Source organism: Anguilla rostrata, chromosome 10, assembly GCF_018555375.3.
Source record: "Anguilla rostrata isolate EN2019 chromosome 10, ASM1855537v3, whole genome shotgun sequence".
In the NCBI taxonomy this organism is placed as follows: Eukaryota; Metazoa; Chordata; class Actinopteri; order Anguilliformes; family Anguillidae; genus Anguilla; species Anguilla rostrata.
The window spans coordinates 3,379,429-3,403,531 of record NC_057942.1 but is presented as its reverse complement, the minus strand read 5'-3'; the positions used below and the strand labels follow the sequence as shown (position 1 = coordinate 3,403,531).

Below are 24,103 nucleotides of genomic sequence, written 5' to 3'. Positions count from 1 at the left end.
TTTTTTTTTAAATGACTTTTTCGCTTAGAAAAATCTGCTGCAAGAAGCTGTTACTGAAAAAAACTGAAAAGTATCTACAGTATTGCATGCTACAGCCTGAACACGTTTCACGTATTGCCCGCATTTCGTAATGATCTGCGTTTGTTTCCCGAAGAACAAGCTAAACCAAATAAAATGGAGACATTGCTCATTATCAACAAAGCGCATTATGGAATGCCACTGGAAATAACAATCACCAACGTACCCTCTCTCTCTCCCTGTGTCTCTCTCACTCACACACACACACATACACACACACACTCTCTGTCTCGCACACATTGAGCAGAAGAGCTATTGAATCTGCTCCCGGTACGTCCGCAACACTCGACGGCTGAACGAAACAGCCTAATGTGCGAATATTGCATTCTGGATCCCCAGTGATGAAACTGCGACTCGTCTCGAGTCAACGCTAGTCGGGCTAATGACCTCCCCGGAACTTACGGACATTTATTTGTACTGGAATCGTACGCTGGCGCGCGCCCGGATTTTTATCGAGCGCGAGGGACCTCTGTCAGGCGTCCTTGGCGAGTCGGTTGGAGATGAGTACATCAAAGTGTGCGCGAAGAAGAGCTGACTGAGAAAAGCAAGCGCCCGCAACAATAGAGAATGGGACCAATGGAATTTGCGCGACTCCAATCCTAATATGATCTGCAGGTGGAATTTGCGGGGGCAGACTTTATGTTGCCTTGGAGGAGACGCGGGGATTCAAAGGAGTGGGGGTTTTCTTTCTAAAGATTGACGACCGCGGCTTCGCTCTCCTGTGGAATGCGCCGACGTTGCGAAAGCTCTTCAGCCGTATTGGGTGTTTAAAATGATTATTTTTTTTAGTTTGAGGAGACGCAACATCGAGAAAGGTCTGCTGTTTTTTTCTTCGGAAAAATGACTTCAGAACACAAGGCTGTTTGACTGCGTGTTGCAACTTGAACGCGCAAAAAAAAAAAAAAAAAAAACCGGCCTTATTGAAGAATTGTTTTGCTTCGTCTCATTTAACAAATCGTTTCTTTATTGGCATATTTGTTGATCACCGATGAAGTAAAGCGTGAACATGTAGCCTAAGGTTCGCTAACTACTGGGTGCTTCGGAACATTCAATTATCATTGTACAACAGAACAAGTCCTCTATATAACGGTGAAAGCTGAAGATTTTGGTTATACTGCGTTGCCGACCTCACGGCTTTGGGATTTCTCTCTCCATGGTGCTGATGTTCCAGGAATGGTCGAGACGCTCAGTATTGCAGTGATTGGTGCCCCGGGTGTCGGGAAAACTTCAATTATCCGTCAGTTTATCTATAATGACTTTTCCGAGGTTTACACCCCCACCAAATCCAGGTACGTGTACAGGCCCTCGGTGATTCTGAACGGAAGCATGTACGACCTGAAGATTTTGGACGTCCCGCCAATTTCATCTTTCCCGGCCAGCACGAGTCAGGTAGGGATCTATGGAAGTAGCCTCCCTACCATCCACAGTTCTACCACATTGATGTATTATTATTATTTATTTATTTTATTTTTTTGGTTGGTACTCACTCATTTCAGGTAATTTCAGGTTCTTGCCGTATCTGGCTGATGACTGATATAGCTATAAACTGGGGGGTTTTGTTTAGTTTTCCATTGTCCGGTAGCCTACACAGTCATGTGACGCCCACAGGATGTTCCTCCTTTATCAGGCTAGTAGTAAACGATGTTTACGATGTTTGTTTTCCATCGCGTAGGCTAGTCTACCTGCAGCAGGTAACCGTAACCTACGTTTGGGCGAAAGTGGTGTTTAAAATAAATAAAAACACACAAGCTTGAAGGTTGACGTGGGGAGTAGGGGTTGGCAATGGAAGCTGTGTTTCAATATCTTTTAGAACCTAAACGGAAAAACTGCTTCGCCAACCGAGGGATATGTTTTGCTCTCGCGGTGCTTATTAAACACAATAATAAATCATTTCTGTTTGAACGTCTCTCCTGACAACCAGATTAGCCCGTTGTCGTGGTAATAAGGAAGAGGCTTGACCTGAATGTGCCTCGCGCGAGGTAGGCGATAAAAGTTCCTCGAACAAACCCTGCATCCATACTATTAATTTTGTTTCGAAATCATGATCTATTTTAAAGAGCTTTGAATGGAAATAGAGAAACAAATAGTATTTTTTTTATATAACGGGGTATAACAAAGTTTAAAGCTGCAGTATTTTTACTCGCAGAATGAGAGGACGCAGAAAGGTTATGGGGAAAAACTCTCTTTCCCCTCTGGTTGTGTTGTACCAACGCCCTCCATGCAGTAATTGGAAAATCATTTTTCAGCTGTGTCAAGATCTTGGATGGCAAAACTAAATCAAACAATTCAGGTTTTATAGCATGGTGGAGACAAGATAAGGCCTCGCTCAACATCCACTGGGTCAACTGTGTGCACGCCTTGGAGTTGCAGTCGTGACGCAACCTGACATTTTGACATTTCTACGATACCCAATAGCTGTTTTCTTTTCGGTGTTCGTTTGCGTACTGCAGAAAGTATACTTACGCAGAGAATGTCAGGCGTTCTACGAGTCTTAAGTAAATGGTTATTACTTTTTAAAAAAAATCATAACCTTTTCAGAAGACCACGTGAGAGATTGTGCTTTAAATGTACACAGCAGACTGATCGGTGTTAAGCGAACGCCCACAGTGTTCATACGGGTGTACAAGGGATGAAACGTACTCTATCCGACCGGGCTGGTTCTTGGCATAGGCAACGAGGGCGGTCGCCTAGAGAGGAAACGAAGGGGGGGGGGGGGGGGGGCAAAAAAAGAAGAAAATAAAAATCTATGCCGCCTTGCGTCCATGGTAGTTGGCAGCAACCACCCACTATTTATCTCAATTTCCCACACAAACCAAGCACCCCCAGGCGGAAAGACTAAATCCAGCACTGTAGTGTCACTTCTGTCAATGTAGTATAAAATCAGTATGGTGGTTGCTGTGGAGACCCTGCTGATATGGGGGTGCAAGTCTTGGATGGGGGGGGGGGTGTGTGGGGGGGCTGGTGGGGGGGGGGGTTCTTCAACCAAGATGCGGCTTTCCTCTTCTCTTTGGTGGAGTTGCCATGGTGACCTGACTAGTGACCGTGTAAGCGCATTTGTGTATTTTAATCGTTACATTTAAAATAGCAATCTCTCTCTCTCTCTCCCACGCTCTCCTGCCCTCCCTCCCTCCATCCATCCTTTCTTGTTTACACAATAAAAATGCTTGCCGTTCACTTCATTCTTGCAGACCCAATTCTAATGTCGACCCAAAAAGGGATCAAATGTGGTCCATCAGACTCAGAGTAAAAACTCCACCCGAGCTGGTCCAACTCTGAGATATTTTTTTTTACCTTGCGTAAGCGAATGGCTGCTGGCTGTACGCCTTCCTGTCGAGTTCACAGCGGGTTCCCTGGGTTCCAGCAGGCGGACCCCGCAAGCGCTGCTCTCCTCCTCTCTGCTCGTCAATTCAGGGATGCAGAGTTAATGAGGCGAGTTATTGATTGTCTGCGAAGGTGCGTGGACTCAAGACAACCCAGATCTGTTGCCTTCTTGCTGGGCAATGTCTCGGTCGTGGAGATAATGATTATTTCCCCCGCACCCTGCGGACGGGTAACGGCCTCTCCGTAGGCCATGCCAGCGGCTCTCCTGAGTCCGAATCTCCGGACGCAACGACACACCCGGCCTACAGGGGGCAGGGTAAACGCAAAAGTTTCACTTTGTGCAAAAAAATAGTTTTGAAATCCTGTTGCTGTGCACCCCGCCCAAAAAAAATCTGGTTTTGGCATTTTTGTTTGTAATTGCTGTATAGCCTGTTTTCCAACATGGACCATCTTCCATCGTGGTCTGAAGACAGATCTCTTCGGACTGTACCTGAATGAACTCTATCACTACTGTACAAGGTACTCCCAATGTAGGACCGCTCTTATCACATGTATCTGTCTATCTTTATCCTCTAGCACTTTATTATTTCACTTCATTATCTTCGTCCAGCACTTATATTGCACTTGTATCTTGGTGTTGCAGGTCTATCATATCTTGTCCTCATGCTTCATTCTAGTTTGACTCGTCATAACTTTCTGTCCTAGCCTACGCTTACCGTGTGAACTGGACTTGATTTTTCATGGCTACGGCTAACTGCCACATAATGAGTATTGTGCCTTATCGGACCTGTGCTTTGTAGTTGTTGCAATGACCTTCGGCGTGCACTCATTGTACGTCGCTTTGGATAAAAAAACGTCTGCCAAATAAACGTGATGAAATGGAATGCAGCAGGAACACAGCAAAGGTTCAGCTGTTCAGCTGAGACCTGAACTGAAATGAACTGACGTCCGTAGACTGAATATCTATATATAATTTATATGATTTATATATAATATATATTTGCACTCTTCTGTGCAAAGTGACCTTTTGTGGGCTGCGGGGAATCTTGGGCGAGGACGGCTGCAGCTGTGTGGCGCACTCGATAAAGGACCGTTCACTGCTGAGTAGTGCTGACGTGTGACAGGCTCCAGTCACTGCGGGCTGATTTATATTTAAAACCCTCCATTGCAGGTTTGTAAAGGTGCTGAAGGTGCTATTTTTGGGGCATTGCCTTTCTGCGCACCACAGCGTTTTACTGTTATCACTGCAGGATGTGAATGCGCCTGTGTGTGTGTGTGTGTGTGTGTGTGTGCGTGCATGAGTGAGAATGTGTGCATGTGGGTATGGGTGTGTGTGTGCACGTGTGCTTGTATACAAGCATTTGCATATGGGTGTGCATGTGTATGTTTTTGAGTGCGTGTGTGTGTGTGTTTGTGCGTGTCTGTGCATGCTTGTGTGTGTGTTTGTGCATGTGTGTGCATGCATGAGTGTGCGTTTGTGCATGCATGTGCGTGTGTGTATGCATGTGTGCTTGTGCATGCTTGAGTGTGTGTTTGTGCATGTGTGTGCATGCTTGTGTGTTTGTGTGAGTGTGTGTGTGTGTGTGTGTGTGTGTGTGTGTGCATGTTTGTGTGTGTGTGTGTGAGGTGAGCGTACTGCAAGTCAGGGAGAGTTTCTGTGTAAGCGGCGTGTGTGTGTGAGTGTGTGTGTGTGTGTTTCTGCACAAGCAGCAGCAGCCGCACCCTCCTACAGTTCTGTGCTCAGCTCAGCGCCCCCCTGAAGCCCCTGGGGCGGTCCCAGCGAGGAAGCGGCCGCGTCTCAGTCGAAAGGCAGGAGAACGGGGCCCTTTACGATTTCACCGCCACCCCGGGGGGTCCCGTCTGAGCCCGAGCCGAGAGGCGGCGCGGAGGCGCTCGTATCGATCACCGCGCTCCGCGCCCGGCGGTAAGGGCCACGGGCGGAACCCGCCGCGTCGGGCTGGCCCGGCTCTCCTGACCCCTCCGTCCCCTCCTTTATCTCCTCGAGCCGCTGTTAACAGGGTCCTCACAAAGCGTCCTCGCCACGGCTGCAGTACCTCTGCTCTGCTGCAAGGTCGCGGGACGGGAGCGGCCTGTCGGCAGGGAAACGGAAGGCGACGCCTCGCTCGGTGGCGTTTCCCACTTTTATTGTCAGATGAAAAGACAACAGCAGAAGGGCCACGGAAAAAAGAAAAACGCTGACGCTGAAGAGCCGAGCGGAGAGAGAGAGAGACAGAGAGAGAGAGAGAGAGAGAGAGAGAAAACGCTGCTTCACGTTCAAAACGTGAAAAAAGAGAGAGAGAGAGAGAGAGAGACTTGGAGAAGTGAGGGAAGCACACAGAGGTATATTTGGAGGAAGGTCGTAGAGCAAGAGCCTTTTTTTTAGCAGCAGTGTGCAATGCCCCTTGGCTATATATATATACAGTATATGTGGTTGCCATGGAATTCTGCGCATCATGTCTAAGCTTATCCTCATGGATACAACAGGAGTTTACAGCAGATCCCTGACACTTTTATTCTCATATTTCCTGGTGTATATACCCTGCAGAGGCACAGATTATTATTATTATAATGATTATTATTATTATTATTATTATTATTATTGTTATTACACTGCATCCGGACAAGGATCCTCGTGGTGGCCAGTTCGGAAGTGTGTGTGTGGGCCGCCTGCAGCAGTAATCCATCTGCAGGATAACGATGCTGTGTGTGAGAGGATTTTGCGATGCAGATTCTTGCTGTTTTCGGGAAGGAAATGCCACCGTAGTGACACACACACACACACACACACACACACCCAAGGCTGACGCTTAAAAACCTACGCTGGCTATTTGTATTTGTCAGTCCACGCAGGGCCTTACGAAAAAAAAAAAGATCAGATCCGTGTTGCTCGTGGCAGCCGAACCACCGCTTAGCCCCCATTACAGCGCCGGCTAACGGGAGAGAGCAGCGGGGGTCTGACAGCAGAGCGGAACCGGCAGAGTCACTCGCTTCTGTGTGTGTGTGTGTGTGTGTGTGTGTGTGTGTGGGGGGTGGGATTGTGTGTGTGTGTGTGTGTGTGTGTGTGTGTGTGTGTGTGCGCGTGTGTGTGTGTGTGTGTGTGTGTGTGGGTATGTGTGTGTGTGTTTGTGTGTGTGTGTGTGTGTGTGTGTGTGTGTGTGTGTGTGGGTATCGATAGCCGGGGGGGGGGGGGTGGGGGGGACATATTGAATTAGCACAGACTGCAGGCCTGGGGAACAAGGGGGAGTGGGAGAGAGAGAGTTGGAAGAGAAGAGCACAGAGGCTTTTCCTCGGAAGATGACAGCGAATGTTCCTTTATAGGAGGTGCAGCGTTTCTGCTTGGAAGCTGCCACTGATCCTTCCTCCCCCACACCCTACCCCCTGCCCCCCCATCCCCCCCCCCCCCGACCCCCCACCCCCCTACCCCCACCTCCCTTCATCTCTTCATATCTGCTGGACGTGTGATTAAAGACTGAGAATTTTCCGTGAGAGATTGACCGGAAGTTAAAAATTCAGAAAGTGCAAACATCTGAACTTTTCTGGCCGCCCCTCCCATTTAATAATAAATCGCGCAGAGGCGCACGGGTTCTGCGGCGGCACCGATCGCTTGGCCCGGCGCTGCTTCGCTCGCCGTCCTCGCCCCTCGGCCCCTCCTGCATCCCAGATAAACGTCATAACGTCTGATTTTCCCTCCCGGGGATAGCAGAGGCCCGCGCTCCGGCCGATCTCTCCCTCTCCTCCGGCCGATCTCTCCGTCTCCTCCGGCTGATCTCTCCCTCTCCTCCGGCCGATCTCTCCGTCTCCTCCGGCTGATCTCTCCGTCTCCTCCGGCTGATCTCTCCCTCTCCTCCGGCCGATCTCTCCCTCTCCTCCGGCCGATCTCTCCCTCTCCTCCGGCCGATCTCTCCCTCTCCTCCTCCGGCCGATCTCTCCGCTCTCCTCCGGCTGATCTCTCCCTCTCCTCTGGCCGATCTCTCCCTCTCCCCCGGCCGATCTCTCCCTCTCCCCCGGCTGATCTCTCCCTCTCCTCCGGCTGATCTCTCCCTCTCCTCCGGCTGATCTCTCCCTCTCCTCCGGCTGATCTCTCCCTCTCCTCCGGCCGATCTCTCCCTCTCCTCCGGCCGATCTCTCCCTCTCCTCCGGCCGATCTCTCCCTCTCCTCCTCCGGCCGCTCTCTCCCTCTCCTCCTCCGGCCGATCTCTCTCCTCTCCTCCGGCCGATCTCTCCTCTCCCTCTCCTCCGGCCGATCCTCCTCTCCTCCCGGCCGATCTCTCCCTCTCTCCTCCTCTGGCCGATCTCTCCCTCTCCTCTGGCCGATCTCTCCCTCTCCTCCTCCGGCTGATCTCTCCCTCTCCTCCGGCTGATCTCTCCCTCTCCTCCGGCCGATCTCTCCCTCTCCTCCGGCTGATCTCTCCCTCTCCTCCGGCTGATCTCTCCCTCTCCTCCGGCCGATCTCTCCCTCTCCTCCGGCCGATCTCTCCCTCTCCTCTGGCCGATCTCTCCCTCTCCTCCGGCCGATCTCTCCCTCTCCTCCTCTGGCCGATCTCTCCCTCTCCCCCGGCCGATCTCTCCCTCTCCTCCGGCTGATCTCTCCCTCTCCTCCGGCTGATCTCTCCGTCTCCTCCGGCTGATCTCTCCCTCTCCTCTGGCCGATCTCTCCGTCTCCTCTGGCTGATCTCTCCATCTCCTCTGGCCGCCCTTGTCGCGCGGCACGTGCTGTTTGCGTTTCCACGGTGTCCGATGCATTTTGTCATCGGCACTTCGCCGCAGATGTAATTCAGTCAGGCGGCGGATCAGAGTAATCCTTCCCTGTTTTATTTATTTATTTATTTCCCCCCCCCCGCTGTTGTATAACTGTGATCATTGACTCCATTGCCATATTTCCCCCCCCTTTTTTTTTCCTGTTTCGCTGGCCTTCCTCCCTTTTTTCTCTTTTCCTTAACCTCTCTTCCTCCTCTCTTCCTCCTCCCCTGTCCAGTTTACCTGCTTGCGCACACACACATTGTCCATCAGGCTAAGCTGGGCTGTCTGATGCACAGGGTTGACGGGGCTGTAGATAATTGCAGTTCCTAGTGTGGTAGACCCGGGCAGCCATGGCATGGGAATAAAATCAGCTCAGCGACGGGGAAAAAAGCTCCCTGTTGGTAATTAAAACCAGCACAACGTGCTGCCACCCTGCCAACCTTCCGGATAATTAGGGAAGGGTGTGTGTGTGTGTGTGTGTGTGTGTGTGTGTGTCTGTGCAGATTTCTTTGTGAGTGTGTATTTATTTTGTGTGTGTGTGTAGATGTATGAGCACGCGCGTGTGAGTATTTTTGTGTGGGCATGTGTTCATGGGAAGTGTGTGCGTGCGCGTGTGTCTGAAAGAGGTGCATGCATTGGTGTGTCATTTTTTATTTATTTATTTTTTTGGCTATTGTGTCTTAGCAATACGATGGCATTCTTCACTGATTAAACTTTCAGCAGGTCTCTTTCCCCCCCCTAAGACTGATTTTGTTTTGCGAAGCCCAGGATGTTTAAGCCATTTAGAGCGTTCACTTTCATCACCTGCAGCTCCTTTCAGACGTAATCACAGACGCTCTTGTCCTCACGATGGATGTTTTTGACGGGTTCGAGGGTTTCTGAGAGCGGAGCGAATGACGGGCTTTGGGTCCCGTTGCCTGGCGCCTGAAGACGTGAACGCCACTCTCCCAGCGCGGAGTTCATCAACGTCCGCGCGCTCAAGAGGGCAGGGGGTTGTCAGGGCAACCTGATCAGCTTGGTGTGGATGGAGGGGAGGTGGCAAGATGGCCTCTGTTTTTTTCCGGAGGGTTCCGAGGACCGTAGCAGACCCGACTGTTACGCTGTCACACCTGACTCACCTGCGGAAATCTTCATCCCACCTGCCATGTGAACTCGGGACTGATGGAGAAGCTTCTTCTCTTGTTCGAGGTTTGTCGTGGGTCGTGAATCCGTCAGCCTCTAACAACCAGCATTGTGGGGAAAATAATGTCCCAGCCGTGGATGCATCAATGCTCCCTGCTACAGCCTCCTTATATTGATTTTTGGGACGGCGCAGATAAGCGTGGGGGGGGGCATGCTAGAGGGTTGCAGTTCTTGAGATCTATGGATTACACCCCCCCCACCCCAATTTCTAACCAAATGGGGTGTGTGTGATTATACACCCTTCATTATATTGTAGTAGTAGTAGTAGTAGTAGCAGTAGTAGCAGTAGTAATAGCAGTAGTATTATTGTTATTAGTATTATTATTGTTAGTATTATTATTATTATTAGTAGTAGCAGTAGTAGTAGTATTAGTATTATTATTATTAGTATTATTATTTGTATTAGTATTATTATTAGTATTATTATTATTATTTTATTATGATTATGATTATTATTATGATGATTATTAGTATTGCTGTGCGCTCCATGGCGAATGGCGGCTCCTCTGGGGGAGGCGGGCTCATTTAACACGCTCTGTTCTCACAGCCTTCTCTGCGACACGGGGCCATACGATCCCGGGCTGTTAATTAGCAATTATGAGCTTATCAGCCAACCTCATGTTATACGAGAGGAAAGAAGGGGCGGGGGGAGGGGGGGTCGAAACCACACAGATGCTGCTGTGTCTGCTGCCTGCCTGCCTGCCGCCTGCCATTCGCCGGTCCCTGCACGAGCGGGATCTCTGGGAATTCTCTGGGCGAAACGCCGGAGAAGGGGAGGTTCCTTTCCGGAACGCCGCGTTCCCGACTTGCGAGACTCGACGGGGTCGTTTGTCCCGAAAACAAAAACACACGTCGGCCATTTTGATCGAAGAACCGCCCGTCGCCCCGGACGATTAGTCCCCTAAACGTCCTATCGCTGGAGCCAGCAGGGGGGCTATCTGCGCCCCTTAGAGGCCTCGCCTGGCTTTTTTGGAACTCGGGGTTAGCTGGCGAGCCTGCGTGCGTTTGGGAGATAAGAGGGCGGGGGGCGGGGGGCGGGGGGGCGAGGGAGGGCGTAGCATTACAGCAGGACCGCTTTCATTTGAGAAATGGAAAATCTGTGGGGGACAGAATTTTTAGAGGAAAGCGGAAACTTGGGCTGTTTTCCTCAAATCCATGAGTGATGCTGTCCCATTGGTGATACCCTCCTCAAAATGCCCCGTTCTCTCAGTCCGGGGGGGGGGGGGGGATGAGGGGTATTGGGTGGGCGGTGGGACGGTGGGGGGTGCTGAGAGAAGGAACCCCCCCCCCCCCAGCCCCTGCCGTCCTGCCCAGCTCTGAACAGAAATGCACCCCAACCAGATTACAGTTGACAGTTGCAATATGATTCATTCTCCCTGGATACAAGGCCTGAGTAGGTACCGTGCTGGGAAACAACGGCTGACGGGGGCGAGGGGGGGGGCGAGGGGCGGCGGGGGTGGGCTAGGAGGGGGGGCAGGGGGCGAGGGCGGGGCGGGGGACGAGGGAGGGGGTGATGAGGAGGGGGAAAAGATGACAGAGGAATGAACTGTCTTAGCTGATGATCAATCACATGTTCCCCCTGGAAAATAAGATTGAATCCGGTGGTGGGGGTGTGGGGCGTGGGGTGTGGGGGGGCGTGGGGCGTGGGGCGTGCGCAACAGCATGGTTAAAAGAGAGCACAATCTTTGCCTGTTCTCTCCTTCTCATGTTCTCTCTCTCTATCCCTCTCCCTCCCTCTCTCAAACACATACTCCCTTTCCTCTAGGCTTTCTCTCGCTCTTTCTCTCATTCTCTCCCTCTCTCTCTCTCTCTCTCTCTCTCTCATTCTCTCATACACGCATGCACATGCACACATATAATCACCTTCATCCTGGTAGTATTCTATACTCTCTTTCTTTCTTTCTCTTTCCCTCTTTCTCTCTCTTTCACTCTCTCTGTCTCTCTCTCTGGAGATGGATAGGATAAGGGGAGGCCTTGCCTGTCGCATTTCGGGAAGAGTTTGAGAATGGGTCCGTTTCCCCGATGGGGATTGACAGGCTGGTATTTCCCTGGTTTGCGAGTATCAGCAGACATTGGGGAACGGCAGGAGAGGTGGAGGGCGACGTACTATCTTTTAAATCTCCAAAAATTGGGGATTTCGCAAGTGTGGGGGGGGGGGAGGCAACCATATGCTGTTCACACAAAGACACGCTACATAAATTCATTGAGACCATGTCAAGCAGAGCGAGTGGCTAGAGTTTCTTAAAAGAGCGGGTCTACCAAGAGGGTCATGGGGGGCGTTTTATAAACAACCGTTACCGAAAAGGTCAGGAGTACCCACCCGCCACCTCTTGACCCAGGGGGCAGAGGGGAGTGTCCTTTCTGTTCCAGGAACGACACAGCAGCTCATATTTTCACAGAGTGCAGGAGACTGGTGGAGTTGCTTTATTTTTGTGTGTGTGTGTTAGAAGAGGTGAGTGGGAGACTGGGCATAAGGCTTCCACCAGAGGTGTTTGTGTTTGGCCCCTGGCTACTTGTATAGCCTCAAACGCCCACCCACTCACCCCCATTCCTCTCTCTGTTTCTCACACACCCATTCCTCTCTCTCTCCCTCACAGACCCATACTCTCCCTCTCTCTCTCTCTCTCTCTCTCTTTCTCTCTCTCTCTCCCCCTCTCTCTCCCCCCCCCCCCACCCCACGTTTATCTCTGGTGATGGCCGTGGCACGAGGGCTGGCACGGTGCTTGATTGCTCTCATTATCCCGCTCTCCTGTGAGGGTGAGGCGCCTTTATTGCGCACCACAACTCATCTGTAACACAAACGCCACTGCGCAGCGCAGACGCAGACGCCCCTCCACTGCGCAGACGCAGACACCCCTCCACTGCGCAGACACAGACGCCCCTCCACTGCGCAGACGCAGACACCCCTCCACTGCGCAGACGCAGACGCCCCTCCACTGCGCAGACGCAGACACCCCTCCACTGCGCAGACGCAGACGCCCTTCCACTGCGCAGACGCAGACGCCCGTCCACTGCGCAGCTCAAACGCAGATGCCCGTCCACTGCACAGCGCAAACGCAGACGCCCGTCCACTGCGCAGCTGAAACGCAGACGCAGACGCCCCTCCACCGCCCAACAGAAGGCGAAGGCATTACTTCCCTCCCGCTGAAAGCGGCCATGTTGTCGTCGTTCTCTTCATTACAGGCCGCGCTGATCATCTTCTCCTCGCGTGCGCCTGCCGCCCCCCCCGCCCCCTGCCCCCCCCACCCCCAAACTGCCTGGTGGGAGCGTGTAATTGCATCAACAACAGTCGATCGGCAGCTTAGCTAAACATTTGCCCCCCCATCCCTCACCCCCACCCGCCCGTCCCCCTCTCCTTGCCCCAGAAGGGCAGTGCCTTTTGAAAAGTGGATGGGATCGATTTACATCCGAAATGTTTTTAACGGAAGCGCTTTTCTCTCTCTCTCTCGCAAGCTTTTAAAGTAACGTCCCGTGTTCAGAATGCGAAAGCTCAAAGCTTCCACCCCCCCCCCGACGGGTCGCTGTCGTCGTTTCTGACGGATGCTTCCAGTAAATTTGTATGAATTCTTCCACAGCGGAGGCGTAAAACTGGGTTATTCACAGGTGCCTGCTGGGGCTTGTGCTGAGCTCCTGGCTGTCATCCCCCCCCCCCTCCCCCAAACCCCCGCCCCCACCCTCCATTCCACCCCCCGCTTCTTTTTAATCTCTTTTCTGCAGAAACCGTGCACCATCCTGGGTTCCTCCTCCTCCTCCTCCTCCTCCTACTTTTCTTCTTTCCGTTTCTCCGTCCGTCTTCCTCCCTCCCTTTTTGTATGTTGTAGGTACTCAGGCATGCGTGTCACACAGACGGGGAAAAGCACCAGAGAGGGAGGGAATGAGAGAGGGAGAGAGAGGGGATGGAGGGGGAAGGGAGGGATGGAGGGAGGGAGGGAGGAAGGGATGGAGGGGAGGAGGGAGAGATGGAGGGAGGGATGGAGGAAGTGGGGGAGGAAGGTATGGATGGAGGGATGGAGGGAGGGAGAGAGGGGATGAGAGAGAGAGGGATGGAGGGGGAGAGAGGTGGAGGGAGGGGGAGGGGAGGAGAGGGAGATGGAGGAGATGGGGCGAGGGAGGTATGGATGGCGGGAGGGAGAGAGAGGGAGGGAGGGGATGAGGGAGAGAAGGATGGATGGATGTAGGGAGGGATGGAGAGAGGGAGGGAGGGGATGAGAGACAGAGGGAGAGAAGGATGGATGTAGGGAGGGAGAGAGAGAGGGAGGGAGGGGATGAGAGACAGAGGGAGAGAAGGATGGATGCAGGGAGGGATGAGAGAGAGAGGGAGAGAAGGATGGATGTAGGGAGGGATGGAGAGAGGGAGGGATGGAGGAGGTGAGGTAGGCGGGTCAGGGCTCCCGCGGGCCGTGTCAAACCGCTGGCTGTCGCGCGGAGGCGTGTAATTACCGCCAGCCCCTCATTAGCATGCCAACCCTCGCCGTGTTCCGCTGCGCGCTTCAGGAAGGAGGCGAGGCGCGGCGTTCGCGCCCCCCCCCCCCCATCGCGTTCATTTCCCGTGCTCCCCATGGGGGGGACGGGCGACGCGTTTACCTGCTCTGCTAATCGACCCTCGCTATAAAAAAAATAAATAAAAAAAAAACACATCCTGGGCCCAGCCAGGAAGTGCAGCTTGACGTGTCTTAATTACGGAAACAGCTGAGGACAGCCTCGGTCTCTCACAGGACACTAACTGAGAAAACAAACGAGGGCAGCCTGACACTGCAAAGAGACAGGAGCTCTCTCTTAATTTAGGCCCGACACGGGCAACGGATATTTATTTATTTATTTATTTATTTATTCGCTAGTTGTGAAGGAGGGCAGTGGTGCGGTGAATAGCGCCGTGACTTCACAGCAAGACTCCACTTCCCAGGAGACTTCACTTCCCCGGTGACTACACTACCCAGGTGACTTCATTTCCCCAGTGACTACGCTTCCCAGGTGACTTCACTCCCCCGGTTCAGTTCCCAGCAGGGCCCTCTCTGCATGGAGTTTCCATGGTTTCTCTGTTTCCTCCTGGTACTCCGGTTTCCTCCCACCGTGGGCTAATTGGAGAGGATTAATTTTGGCCGAAGGTTTGGGCGAATGGTGTGTGTGTGCCCTGTGGTGGACTGGCAACATGTCCAGGGTGTATTTCTACATTTTGCCCGGTGCATGCTGGGATAGGCTCCACCCCTGACCAAGACCAAGCAGGCTGGATAATGGATGGATAGTGGTGAGGTTGGTACAGCCATGTGTGGGTAATTTCTGCCGATAAAAGATCTGTGGAACAGCAGAAATTAAGTGTAGGTGGCTCTGTATATGGGATATTGTGCGTGTTTCTTGGTTGCTGCTTGCTTGTTGGCTGATTGAGTGACGGAGGCGTGCTACTCTGCCCCCTGCAGGAGTGGATGGACCTGCGGTGCCGGGGCGTGCGCAACGCTAACGCTTACGTCCTGGTGTACGACATCTGCTGTGTGGAGAGCTTCGAGTACGTGAAGATGATCCGGCAGCAGATCGTGGAGCACAGGTACGCGCATTAAACACCTCAGCACAGCCTTACAGCACAGTCCAACACAGTCCAACACAACCTTACAGCACAGTCCAGCACAGGCACACTCAACAGTATAGCATGCTATAGCACAGTTAAACCTAACATTACAACCTGTGTAAACCTGAACTGAACAATTCCCACACATTACAGTGCAATGCGATCCAGAGCAGCGGTGAAGTCACATCAGTAGTCTGAAAATGGCTGAAACTGACACGGCGATAGATTCTTGTCTCATATTCATTTCCTCTATGAGGACGACGTTCATCATTTCTCCCTAAAACAAATCTGTTGGAGGCCTCAAATGAGCAGTAACGTGATTAAGAGGAGGAGGTACGGGCCCTCCAGCAGTGTGGAGGCAGTCTGATTCTTTTGCAGGAATAACTTTAGAACCGTCAGGTCTCGGTACGTTTTGTTGGAAATGAGGCCCGTGAGACGCGGCTGATGAAGAATTTCCTTCCTCACAGTCGCTCGCTGTCAGGATCCCGACCCGTCCAGGATACAGGATAATGGCTTTTTCTAAAACACTTTTTAGTTTTTTCTCCGCCATTTTCCACCCCGATTTGGAACGCCCGATCGTATTTATCGCCGCTCGTTGCTGCGACGTCTGCTATCGATTCCGGAGAGTCCGCGCAAGCGTGCGCTCGCCTCCATAGTGCAGTGTCAGTGACCCCGCCCCTTTCACACGTGACCCCGCCCTTTCACACTGCAGTTTGCGAGTCGTGCTCACAGACAGGGGTCTCCCTCCAGACCAGGGATTTTTTTTGGGGCCCCATGAAAAGATCTCACATTTGACCCCACCACCACCCCCCGCGAAAATCTGGATATGTTCTGATATTTTTTGAGGGCCGGCCCCTGTCAATCAGGGCCCTTGGAATTTTCCTAACTCCACCCCCCTGACGGCACCCATGCCCACAGACATTGAGCAGAGGAAGACCCTTCACACGCAGCTGGACAGGTGGACTTGCAGGTTACCCAAGCGACCAGCAGGGGTCGCTGGCGAGCGGAGAGATGCTGTTTTTCTTGCCGACAGAAACGCTCCCATCCCTGGGCTAGGCTAGGGCGATCCTGCAGAGCTGCTGGCCCCAGTTGGCACTGGCCTGGTCCGGATTCATTACCTGGCCGTGGGCCCTGCCAATGCACCAGAACAGTCCCTTAATAGGATGAGCCACCCAGCAGCCCTGGGATAACGTGCTTTGAACTCCCATATGGAAATATGAAAACTTGCAACACCATCACATTATAATGTGAAACAAAAAAAAAACCTCCTGACATTTCTTTTTTTTTTTTTTTTTTGCGGGAGATATTTGCATGCATTTGCATTTTGATTTGGGAAGTAGATGAGATGGGGGGTAGGGGGGGTTGGAGATGAGGCGGTGGTGTGCGTATGCAAAAACGTCAGGAGCGCATCAACAAATCTAAGTGCCTGGTGTTTATTTGTTCCAAAACAACGCTTGCAGGTTTCTCGTTGCTTCGGTCAAGACAGCTGCGACTCCACCTGCCTCTCCACCCCCCCCCTCGCCCGTCCCCCCCCCCCCCAGTATGAGAATGGGATTGAGCTTGATTGCCTCCGGTGGGGTGACTTTTTTTCCCCCCCCGAGACATTTCTCCAAGTGCGCAGTAGCGCTGCTGGCTGTTTATAGGCTGTGACACGACATTCATTATTGGAGGCAGATGAAAGCAGAGGCTGAGGGGCGGAGAGCAGAGGTGTGGGGGTGGGGGGGGTGGGGGTTGGTGAATAATACAGGCAGTGAAATGACATCCAGACGAAGGTTATTGAAATTTGTGTCGGCTGGAAACGCGCGCGCGGGGTCGTCGGGGTGATGGGGAGAACGGACTCGTCGTTCCAGGGTTTTTTTTTTGTTTTTGTTTTTTTGTTTTTTTGTTCTTTTGTTTTTTTTGTTTTGTCCCCGACTTTAATGCTTGCGCCACTTGGACTTCCCGCGGCCAAGCACCGTCCGTGCTTGTTGATTTTCCGTTTGTTCGCACGCCAAATACCGCCCCCCCCCACCCCCACCCCGGGCCCACAGCCGCCTCTGATGTGTCAGACATCGGGACTCGCCGATGCCACAGTCCCCCCCCCCCCCCCAAGATTTTATCTTTTCTCTGCCCTCTACAGTATTCTGAGCCCCCCTTGTGATGCTTTGCCTCGGTGTGAACGTGTAAAAATATGTTTTATTGTAAGTCAGCAACATGCCCATTTTTATGACAATGTGGTTTACGTAATATACACAGAGATATATACTGTAAATGTGGACTTACGTGGAAAATATAAAGTAATGCAATGAAATGCTAATACTGTATATCTCACAGCATTGTAGTGTACTGATAATATCTCAAAGCAGCAATAATTTGTGTACTTGCTGATAGAGTATTTCACGGTTGCGGCAATTTTCTACTATGTTTATTTACACGTTTTCAAATATATTCCATTTCAGCGAAGCAGTGAATCTGTGCGCATCCGGTTACGTCTTGTGTCTGTCCGGCAATTTTGTTCACACATAAATGTCGGTTGGTGGTGCTCTTTTTTTTTTAATTTTTTTTTTATCATGTGAGTATCTTGGTCTGAGAGTCGGTGTCTTTGCTGAGAAAGAGAGACGGGATCTGACTGTGCTTTATATCACTCGTAACTGCACCCCTCGCTGTGTTTATGTCCCGATATTATGAATCCTGGCGGGTCTCCACATTTTTCAAAACGACTGCACGGTAGGGCGCCACGGGAAATGGCGGCCATTTTCATTCTCATAACCCGATTGGTTGTCAATTACCACCATTCCTGGATCAAGCCGTCCCTTTGCCGCTACCGAGCTCAGACTCCATCTCTGTCCTAATACGATAAAACCCAGATATGCTTTGCCTTCCGTCCAGAGACATAAATGTCCCAAAGGGGCCCCACTGGTCCTTCTTCCTCAGACATGTAACTGCTGTCGGTCCAGCTAGCACGAAGATGTCCTCACAGTGTTAGTGGAAGGTCTTGTCAATGTTATAACATTGCCTCGACGTGGTAGCAACCTTTGTTGTTTGACATTTTTGCGTTAGCTGGGCAGCTTTCTGTCCACACACACGTGGGTGTGGTAAAAAACAAAAATATAATGGAACCAGTGCGGATAAAGTGTTAAGTCAAACACACCTCCAGGGCAGGCAATCTAAAAAAAAATTACTTAATGATTATAAAGACTTAATGCCTTAATGCCGTCAGTCCCTCACTTATTTTATCCATTCATTCTGTTTCATTTATTAGTCCATGCCTTTTGAAGGCTCCCTATAGCTTGGGGCTATGTGTAGTCAGTTAAACCACCACCTCCCCCCCCCTCCCCCCCTCCCCCTCTCGCAGCACCGCGGGTGTACACACACGCTGCGGCAGAGGCGAGCGCTTTTGATCCGTCTGGGAAGGCGTCCATTTGATCGCGTTGCCGGCCTTTTATGAAACGCACGGTGGAGCTCCGGGGGGATGTCGGCACGTAGCATGCTAAGCGTTTGCAGTGCGGGAACAAAAAAAGCATCCGAAGCGACAGTGCCGTACTGTGAGCACGCTAGCGTGAAGGTGCACATATGTAGCAAGACGGCTTCTATCGTTTCCTTTTAAACGAGCAGCAGGATTCACGCAAGTATTTGTGGTTCAAAAAAAATAAAAGGAGAAACTAAAAAATAAATTCCAACGTCGTCAGGATCACTTAAGCGTCGGCACAAACCATCAAATTTAATGACACACGCGTGTCAGTAATTTGTGTGTGGAAATGTTGATAAAGGGTAGCAAGACAAATGGAGGGCCAGGGAAATCATTAATCCTATTAATTGGTTGTAATTAGATAAGTGCTAATTAATTGCAACAATGTACAATAATAGCCGCAACAATGATGAAATTAATGTTAACCTTTGTCGAGTGGAAATATTCCTCATACAACACGGCATTCAATAGGGACCTGGTGCGCTCTATTCAATTTTCAGAATGAAAAGCTGAATCACAATGGATTTTTACACAGTGAATAAATCAGACCCTGTAGAGTGGTGAGTTGGGGTGCGGTGAAGTTATAATGAGGAAGTGCCAGGTACCTCACCTTTTAGCTGCCTTCAATAGGTTCAGGAAATTTGAATCTGATACTTGTTTTTTTTCCTCCTGTGAGATTGATATTACTTATTCAGCAGAGCACTTATCTTTCCCTTCTCTCAAACCCATACCCCCCCAGCCCCCCACCTTTGTGTCTCCACGCTCCCCCCCCCCCCCCTCCGCTCGCTGTCTCTCATATAAAAAGCGAGGCAGAGCTGCAACAGCACGGTTCTCAGGACTGTATAGCAGCACTCAAACTAATGATCCTGTCCCGGCTGAAGAGTTTGTCTGCTACAGTATAAATTATATTCTTTGGCACAAATTTGGAAAAATGTTGATGCGTGATGAAGGGGAACTTCTTACACTAGCCTGAGGACAAACTGTGTTTTATTTCTTGTTCGATAATGCATGTGTTTTTTTGTGTTAGTCTGGTTCTGTGATGGTTTAAGTTTTATGATTCTATAAAATATGTAAATTCTCTCTCTCTGTCTCTCTGTCTCTCTTTCTCTCAATCGCTCTCATGCACACACATTCTTTCTATCACTCACTCTCACCCTCTCGCTCTCTCCCTCTGTCTCTCTCACACACTCTCTCCTTCTCTCTCTCCCCTCTATCTTTCTCTCTCACACACACTCTTTTTCCATCTCTATCTCTCTCTCTCACACACTTTTTCCATCTCTATCTTTCTCTCTCACACACACTCTCTCTCTTCCTCCACTCTCTCCTCCACACACTTCCTCCTCTCATCTCTCCCTCTCCCCCTCCCCTCTCCTCTCCCTCTCCCCCTCCCCCTCTCCCTCTCCCCTCTCCCCTCTCCCTCCCCTCCTCCCTCCCCCTCCTCTCCCCTCTCCCCTCTCCCCTCTTCCCCTCTCCCCTCCCCCTCCCCTCTCCCCTCTCCCCCTCTCCCCTCTCTCCCCCTCTCCCCCCTCTCCCCTCTCCCCTCTCCCCTCCCTCCCCCTCCCTCTCCCTCTCTCCCCCTCTCCCCCTCTCTCCCCCTCTCCCCTCTCCCTCTCCCCCCTCTCCCCCCTCCCCCCTCCCCCCCCCCCCGCCCCCTCAGGGTGGGCAGCAGTCAGGAGGTGCCCATCCTGGTGGTGGGCAGCAAGCGGGACCTGCAGCGGCAGCGCTTCACGCCGCGGCGGGCCGTCTCCGCGCTGGTGAAGAAGACGTGGAAGTGCGGCTACGTGGAGTGCTCCGCCCGCTTCAACTGGCACGTCACGCTGCTGTTCAAGGAGCTGCTGGGCATCGCCGTGGCGAGGGGCCTGCGCCAGAACCACACCTCCATCCGCCTGCAGGGGGCGCTGCAGCGCAACCGCTGCTGCGTCATGTGACCTCTCGCCCCCCGCCCCCCTTCTCCGCCCCTCCCGTCTCCTCTGCCCCTCCCTTCTCCGCCGCCCCATCCTGACATGGGACACGCAACTTAGGAGTGGGGGGGGGGGGGGGGGGCAATCCTCAACTGCAAAAAGCTGGAAAACACCCAGAGGCCTCTTTTCGTACGCAGCAGGGCTCCCCCCACCACCACTGGTCCTGCTCTGGGCCGCACGGAATGCTGGATCTGTGATCTGTCACTCAGTGCTTAATTAACCAATCAGAGCAGTCGATTAAACAACTAATTGTCCACTTAGAGCAGTTGCCTGTACAATTCACTGGCCTCGCCTGGGTTCATAATGTCCAAACTGGTTGTTGATTTTTGACTGTTGTTGAGGTGAAAACACAAACCAGCTGACCCTTGCAGCCCCCCAGGACCAGGGTTGGGGGGGGTTGGGGGTTGGGACTGCCACAGGAAATGTTTGGTTGTGACGCTGATGATGCTGTATTTTAGTCGGGACTTTGATCTGCTTTAACAGTGTTTCAGACGGAGGCTCTGCTGTTTCTTTGAGACCTCCCCAGAGTCTGTTTCTCCACCCCCACCCCCCCACACACATACCCCCCCCCCCCCCCACCCCCCCAGGCTACCAGAAGAATCGCGAGGCTAGTACATCTCTTCTGCTCACCGCTCCTCGTCCGTTGTTTAATCCAAGGAGAGAATCGTAAAGCACCTGTGGCTGTCAGCTGTGGTGCGTGTGGCGTTCTCGCCCCCCCCCCCCCCGTCGCACGCTACCTGCCCGCACTGCGCACCTGTCTTCGCCCAGGTGTGACGCCCAGTCAGCCGTGTGGGACCCTCCCCCCTCCCCCCTCCCTCACGGACCCGGTTACTAAGCAACGGCCGTGGATAAGGTGTGGCACTGCGGAGCGGAGCTGAGCTGGTGGAGAAGCACAGAATTCAGGACCGCAGCAGGGACTCCTAATAGCATCACGTTAACTCTTCATTAGGCACAATGATTGTGTGTATGTGTGTGTGTGTGAGTGTGTGTGTGTGTGTGTGAGAGAGTGTGTGTGTGTGTGTGTGAGAGTGTGTGTGTGTGTGTGTGTGTGTGTGGAGGTGTGTGTGTGTGTGAGGATGTGTGGTGTGTGTGTGTGTGTGTGAGAGAGTGTTGTGTGTGAGTGTGTGGTGTGTGTGTGTGTGAGAGTGTGTGTGTGTGTGTGTGAGAATGTGTGTGTGTGTGTGTGCGCGTGTGAGTGTGTGTGTGTGTGAGAGGGTTGTGTGAGTGTGTGTGTGTGTGCGTCTGTGTGTGTGTTGTGTGATGTGTGTGTGTGTGAGATGAGTGGTGTGTGTGGTTGTGTGGTGTGGAGTGTCGGTGTGTGTGTGCGTGTGTGTGTTAGTGTCAAGTGTGTGTGTGCGTGCGTGTGTGTGTGAGAGTGTGTGTGTGCGTGTGTGTGTGTGTGTGTGTGAGTGTCTGAGTGTGTGTGTCTGTGTGAGAGTGTGTGTGTGTGTGTGAGAGAGTGTGTGTGTGCGTGCGCGCGTGTGTGTGAGTGTGTGTGTGTGAGAATGTGAGTGTGTGTGTGTGCGTGTGAGTGCGCGTGTGTGCGTGTGCGTGTTTGTGTGTGTGTGTGTGTTTTTTTCCTCCTTTTTCTCATGATTGCCGTTATTAGTGCTAATTGCTTTTCCGTCGTCTCTGAGCGGCGTTCCTGGCGTCTGTAGCACATCGACGCGCCGAGCTCTCGGAAGGGACGATGCCTCAGTCCCGCGTGCGCCTCGACATCTCACGCCTCTCATCGACACGCTCTCAGCCTATCTGAGCGCGTTCCTTAGGAATCATACCACGGCACTAACCACAGGGAGGTGGGGAGGGGACCTACTATTATAATAATAACAATAATAATAATAATAATAATAATAATAATAATAATAAAGTCTTCCGTTTGCAGTCTAACAAGCCCATGAAAAATGATCAGAAGGACACAGACGAGTGGCCTGTGACGCTTGAGTGAGTGTCACTGGGGCACTCTGGGAAATGGAAAATGGGGTGGGGGGGTGGGGGGGCACAGGGAATTAAGCTTAACTGCCCAGGAAAGTGCTGTATCACGGCAACGGACTGGCTGGCGTGGGGGAAGTTTGGTACGTCAGTGGCGAGCGGGTGCACGCCCTCTAGCGGGGGCACACGTGGGGGGGGGGGGGGGAGGGATCCAGCTGATTAAGATCACTGTCTCCTTTGAGTTTTCCTATTTTTATTTTTAATTACAGCGCCTCACACAGCTCACATCACAGAGGCCTACAGAGACTGGGCATGGAGGGTTGCATACGTAATAAGGAGCAATCTGTGTAAGTGTGGTCACATCATCTCACCAAGTACACACAGACACAGACACATGCACACACACACAAGTGCACACACGTGCACGCGCACACATGCACACACAAAGCATGCTACGTAGGATTATAAGCACTGCACTCAAACTTAGCTTTAAACCACTCCACTTCTCCAGTCTTCTGAATCAGTGATGTCAAAAGTGAGAGAGAGAGAGAGAGAGAGAGACAGAGACTAATTCCATCTCCCTTTGTTTTTTCTCAAAATCCCCTAAAGTCTGCTTCTGAAGAGAGGGAACAGGTGGATCGGTGGTTCAGTGTTTGATCTGCATGCCTCGTTGTTTTGTTAAAATAAGCGTGTGAATGGGACTTGTGCTAACATATCACCGGTGTTCAGCTGCGTGGGAGCCGGAGTCCTCTATGCAGGCAGTAGCATCCAGCTCCACAGAGCTGAGCGAGTGTCAAAAAGACAAATTGATACGAATATTTGCCACAAGATGGCGCTCTTGCATAGAATTACCAACCACAGGCGCGCGCTAGCTTCGCGTGTCTTTCCAGGAGACTAGCAATATTCGGCTGAAATGCCCTTCCTGCCGGGGCCTTCAGATAAAACTAAATCCGCCAAACTCTGGGAGGGGAATGTTTAAAAATAAATCCCTCAATCTGATGTGCCGTTTTTTTTTCTTTCCTGTCGGCACTGAAATATTTGGCGCAAATCTATTCAAGGGTCTAGCATGCCCTCTAGAGTTTTTTTTGTTGTTGTTTGTTTTGATAACGCATCCATAAGTACGAGTTGCTGTGGAATAACTTTTTTTGTAGCACATCGATGAATTAAGTAACTGTAGCATTTACATTGTATTTGAGAGCTGTGACTTAAACGCATGGATGTTTGGTACCAGGGCCTGTGCATTTGGACTGCTACCTGCACAATGACTGTTTGTAGAATATTTATAAACAGACTATTTGGACTGAATGGGGGTTTGTGTTTTGTCACGTAACAACTCAAAGGGCTACTCTTTTTCTAAATCTGAGAATATTGTTACACTCATGTTGTGTTTTTTCTCCTTTATTTTGTGTTGAATAGTTGCCAGTGTTTCATTTTAACAATGGACAGAATGAATAAAATGTTGGACTTATCAAAACTAACTGTATGCCGCCTTACATTTATTCATTTTGCGATTTTACAAAGAATAAGAAAGCCATATGACATTTTGATTTCCATTTCATTATATGATGAGGAGAGACGTTATAAGATGATGAAATATGGCCGTGCAATGACCTTAATGACCAGTAATTGTACAGAATTAATTTAAATATATTTTAATTATCGCATATCGGGCACGTGGGGCACGGTTCATGCAAGAATACCGCTGGAAAATCACCCACAAAGTCCGGGACGTTATTCGTTAGAGTCTGGCCTGTTGTAACCACTGTACCGGGCTGAGGTAAAACGCAACTGACGGATTTCGGCAGATAATTCTCGAATCCTCGTGCAGATCCATCGGCGTGCAGTAGACAAGCTCCCGGAAGTGGATACGTGCCTAACCTC

At 51.4% G+C, this 24,103-nt stretch overlaps 1 protein-coding gene across 2 annotated transcripts; it reads left to right on the top strand.

Moving 5' to 3' along the window:
* rasl10a (RAS-like, family 10, member A) lies at positions 1–23,262 on the top strand. 2 transcript variants are annotated; one of them, XM_064353495.1, is made up of 6 exons: positions 1–1,467; positions 14,736–14,860; positions 19,987–21,058; positions 22,176–22,234; positions 22,492–22,569; positions 22,832–23,262. In XM_064353495.1, exons 1-3 carry the CDS (start codon positions 1,252–1,254, stop codon positions 20,255–20,257), a joined length of 612 nt encoding a protein of 203 aa, XP_064209565.1. In that variant the 5' UTR covers positions 1–1,251; the 3' UTR covers positions 20,258–21,058; positions 22,176–22,234; positions 22,492–22,569; positions 22,832–23,262. The 2 variants fall into 2 exon arrangements, with proteins under 2 accessions (XP_064209565.1, XP_064209564.1); XM_064353494.1 differs by having other exon boundaries at positions 22,492–23,262.
* Positions 23,263–24,103: the final 841 nt, after the last annotated feature.

What these genes read in the sequence shown, in the direction of transcription:
- rasl10a (XM_064353495.1), top strand. Translation starts at nt 1,252, where the DNA reads ATGGTCGAGACGCTCAGTATTGCAGTGATTGGTGCCCCGGGTGTCGGG. An exon ending in TCCCGGCCAGCACGAGTCAG is followed by an intron (nt 1,468 to 14,735) that starts GTAGGGATCTAT and finishes TGCCCCCTGCAG; the next exon opens with GAGTGGATGGACCTGCGGTG. An exon ending in CAGCAGATCGTGGAGCACAG is followed by an intron (nt 14,861 to 19,986) that starts GTACGCGCATTA and finishes CCGCCCCCTCAG; the next exon opens with GGTGGGCAGCAGTCAGGAGG.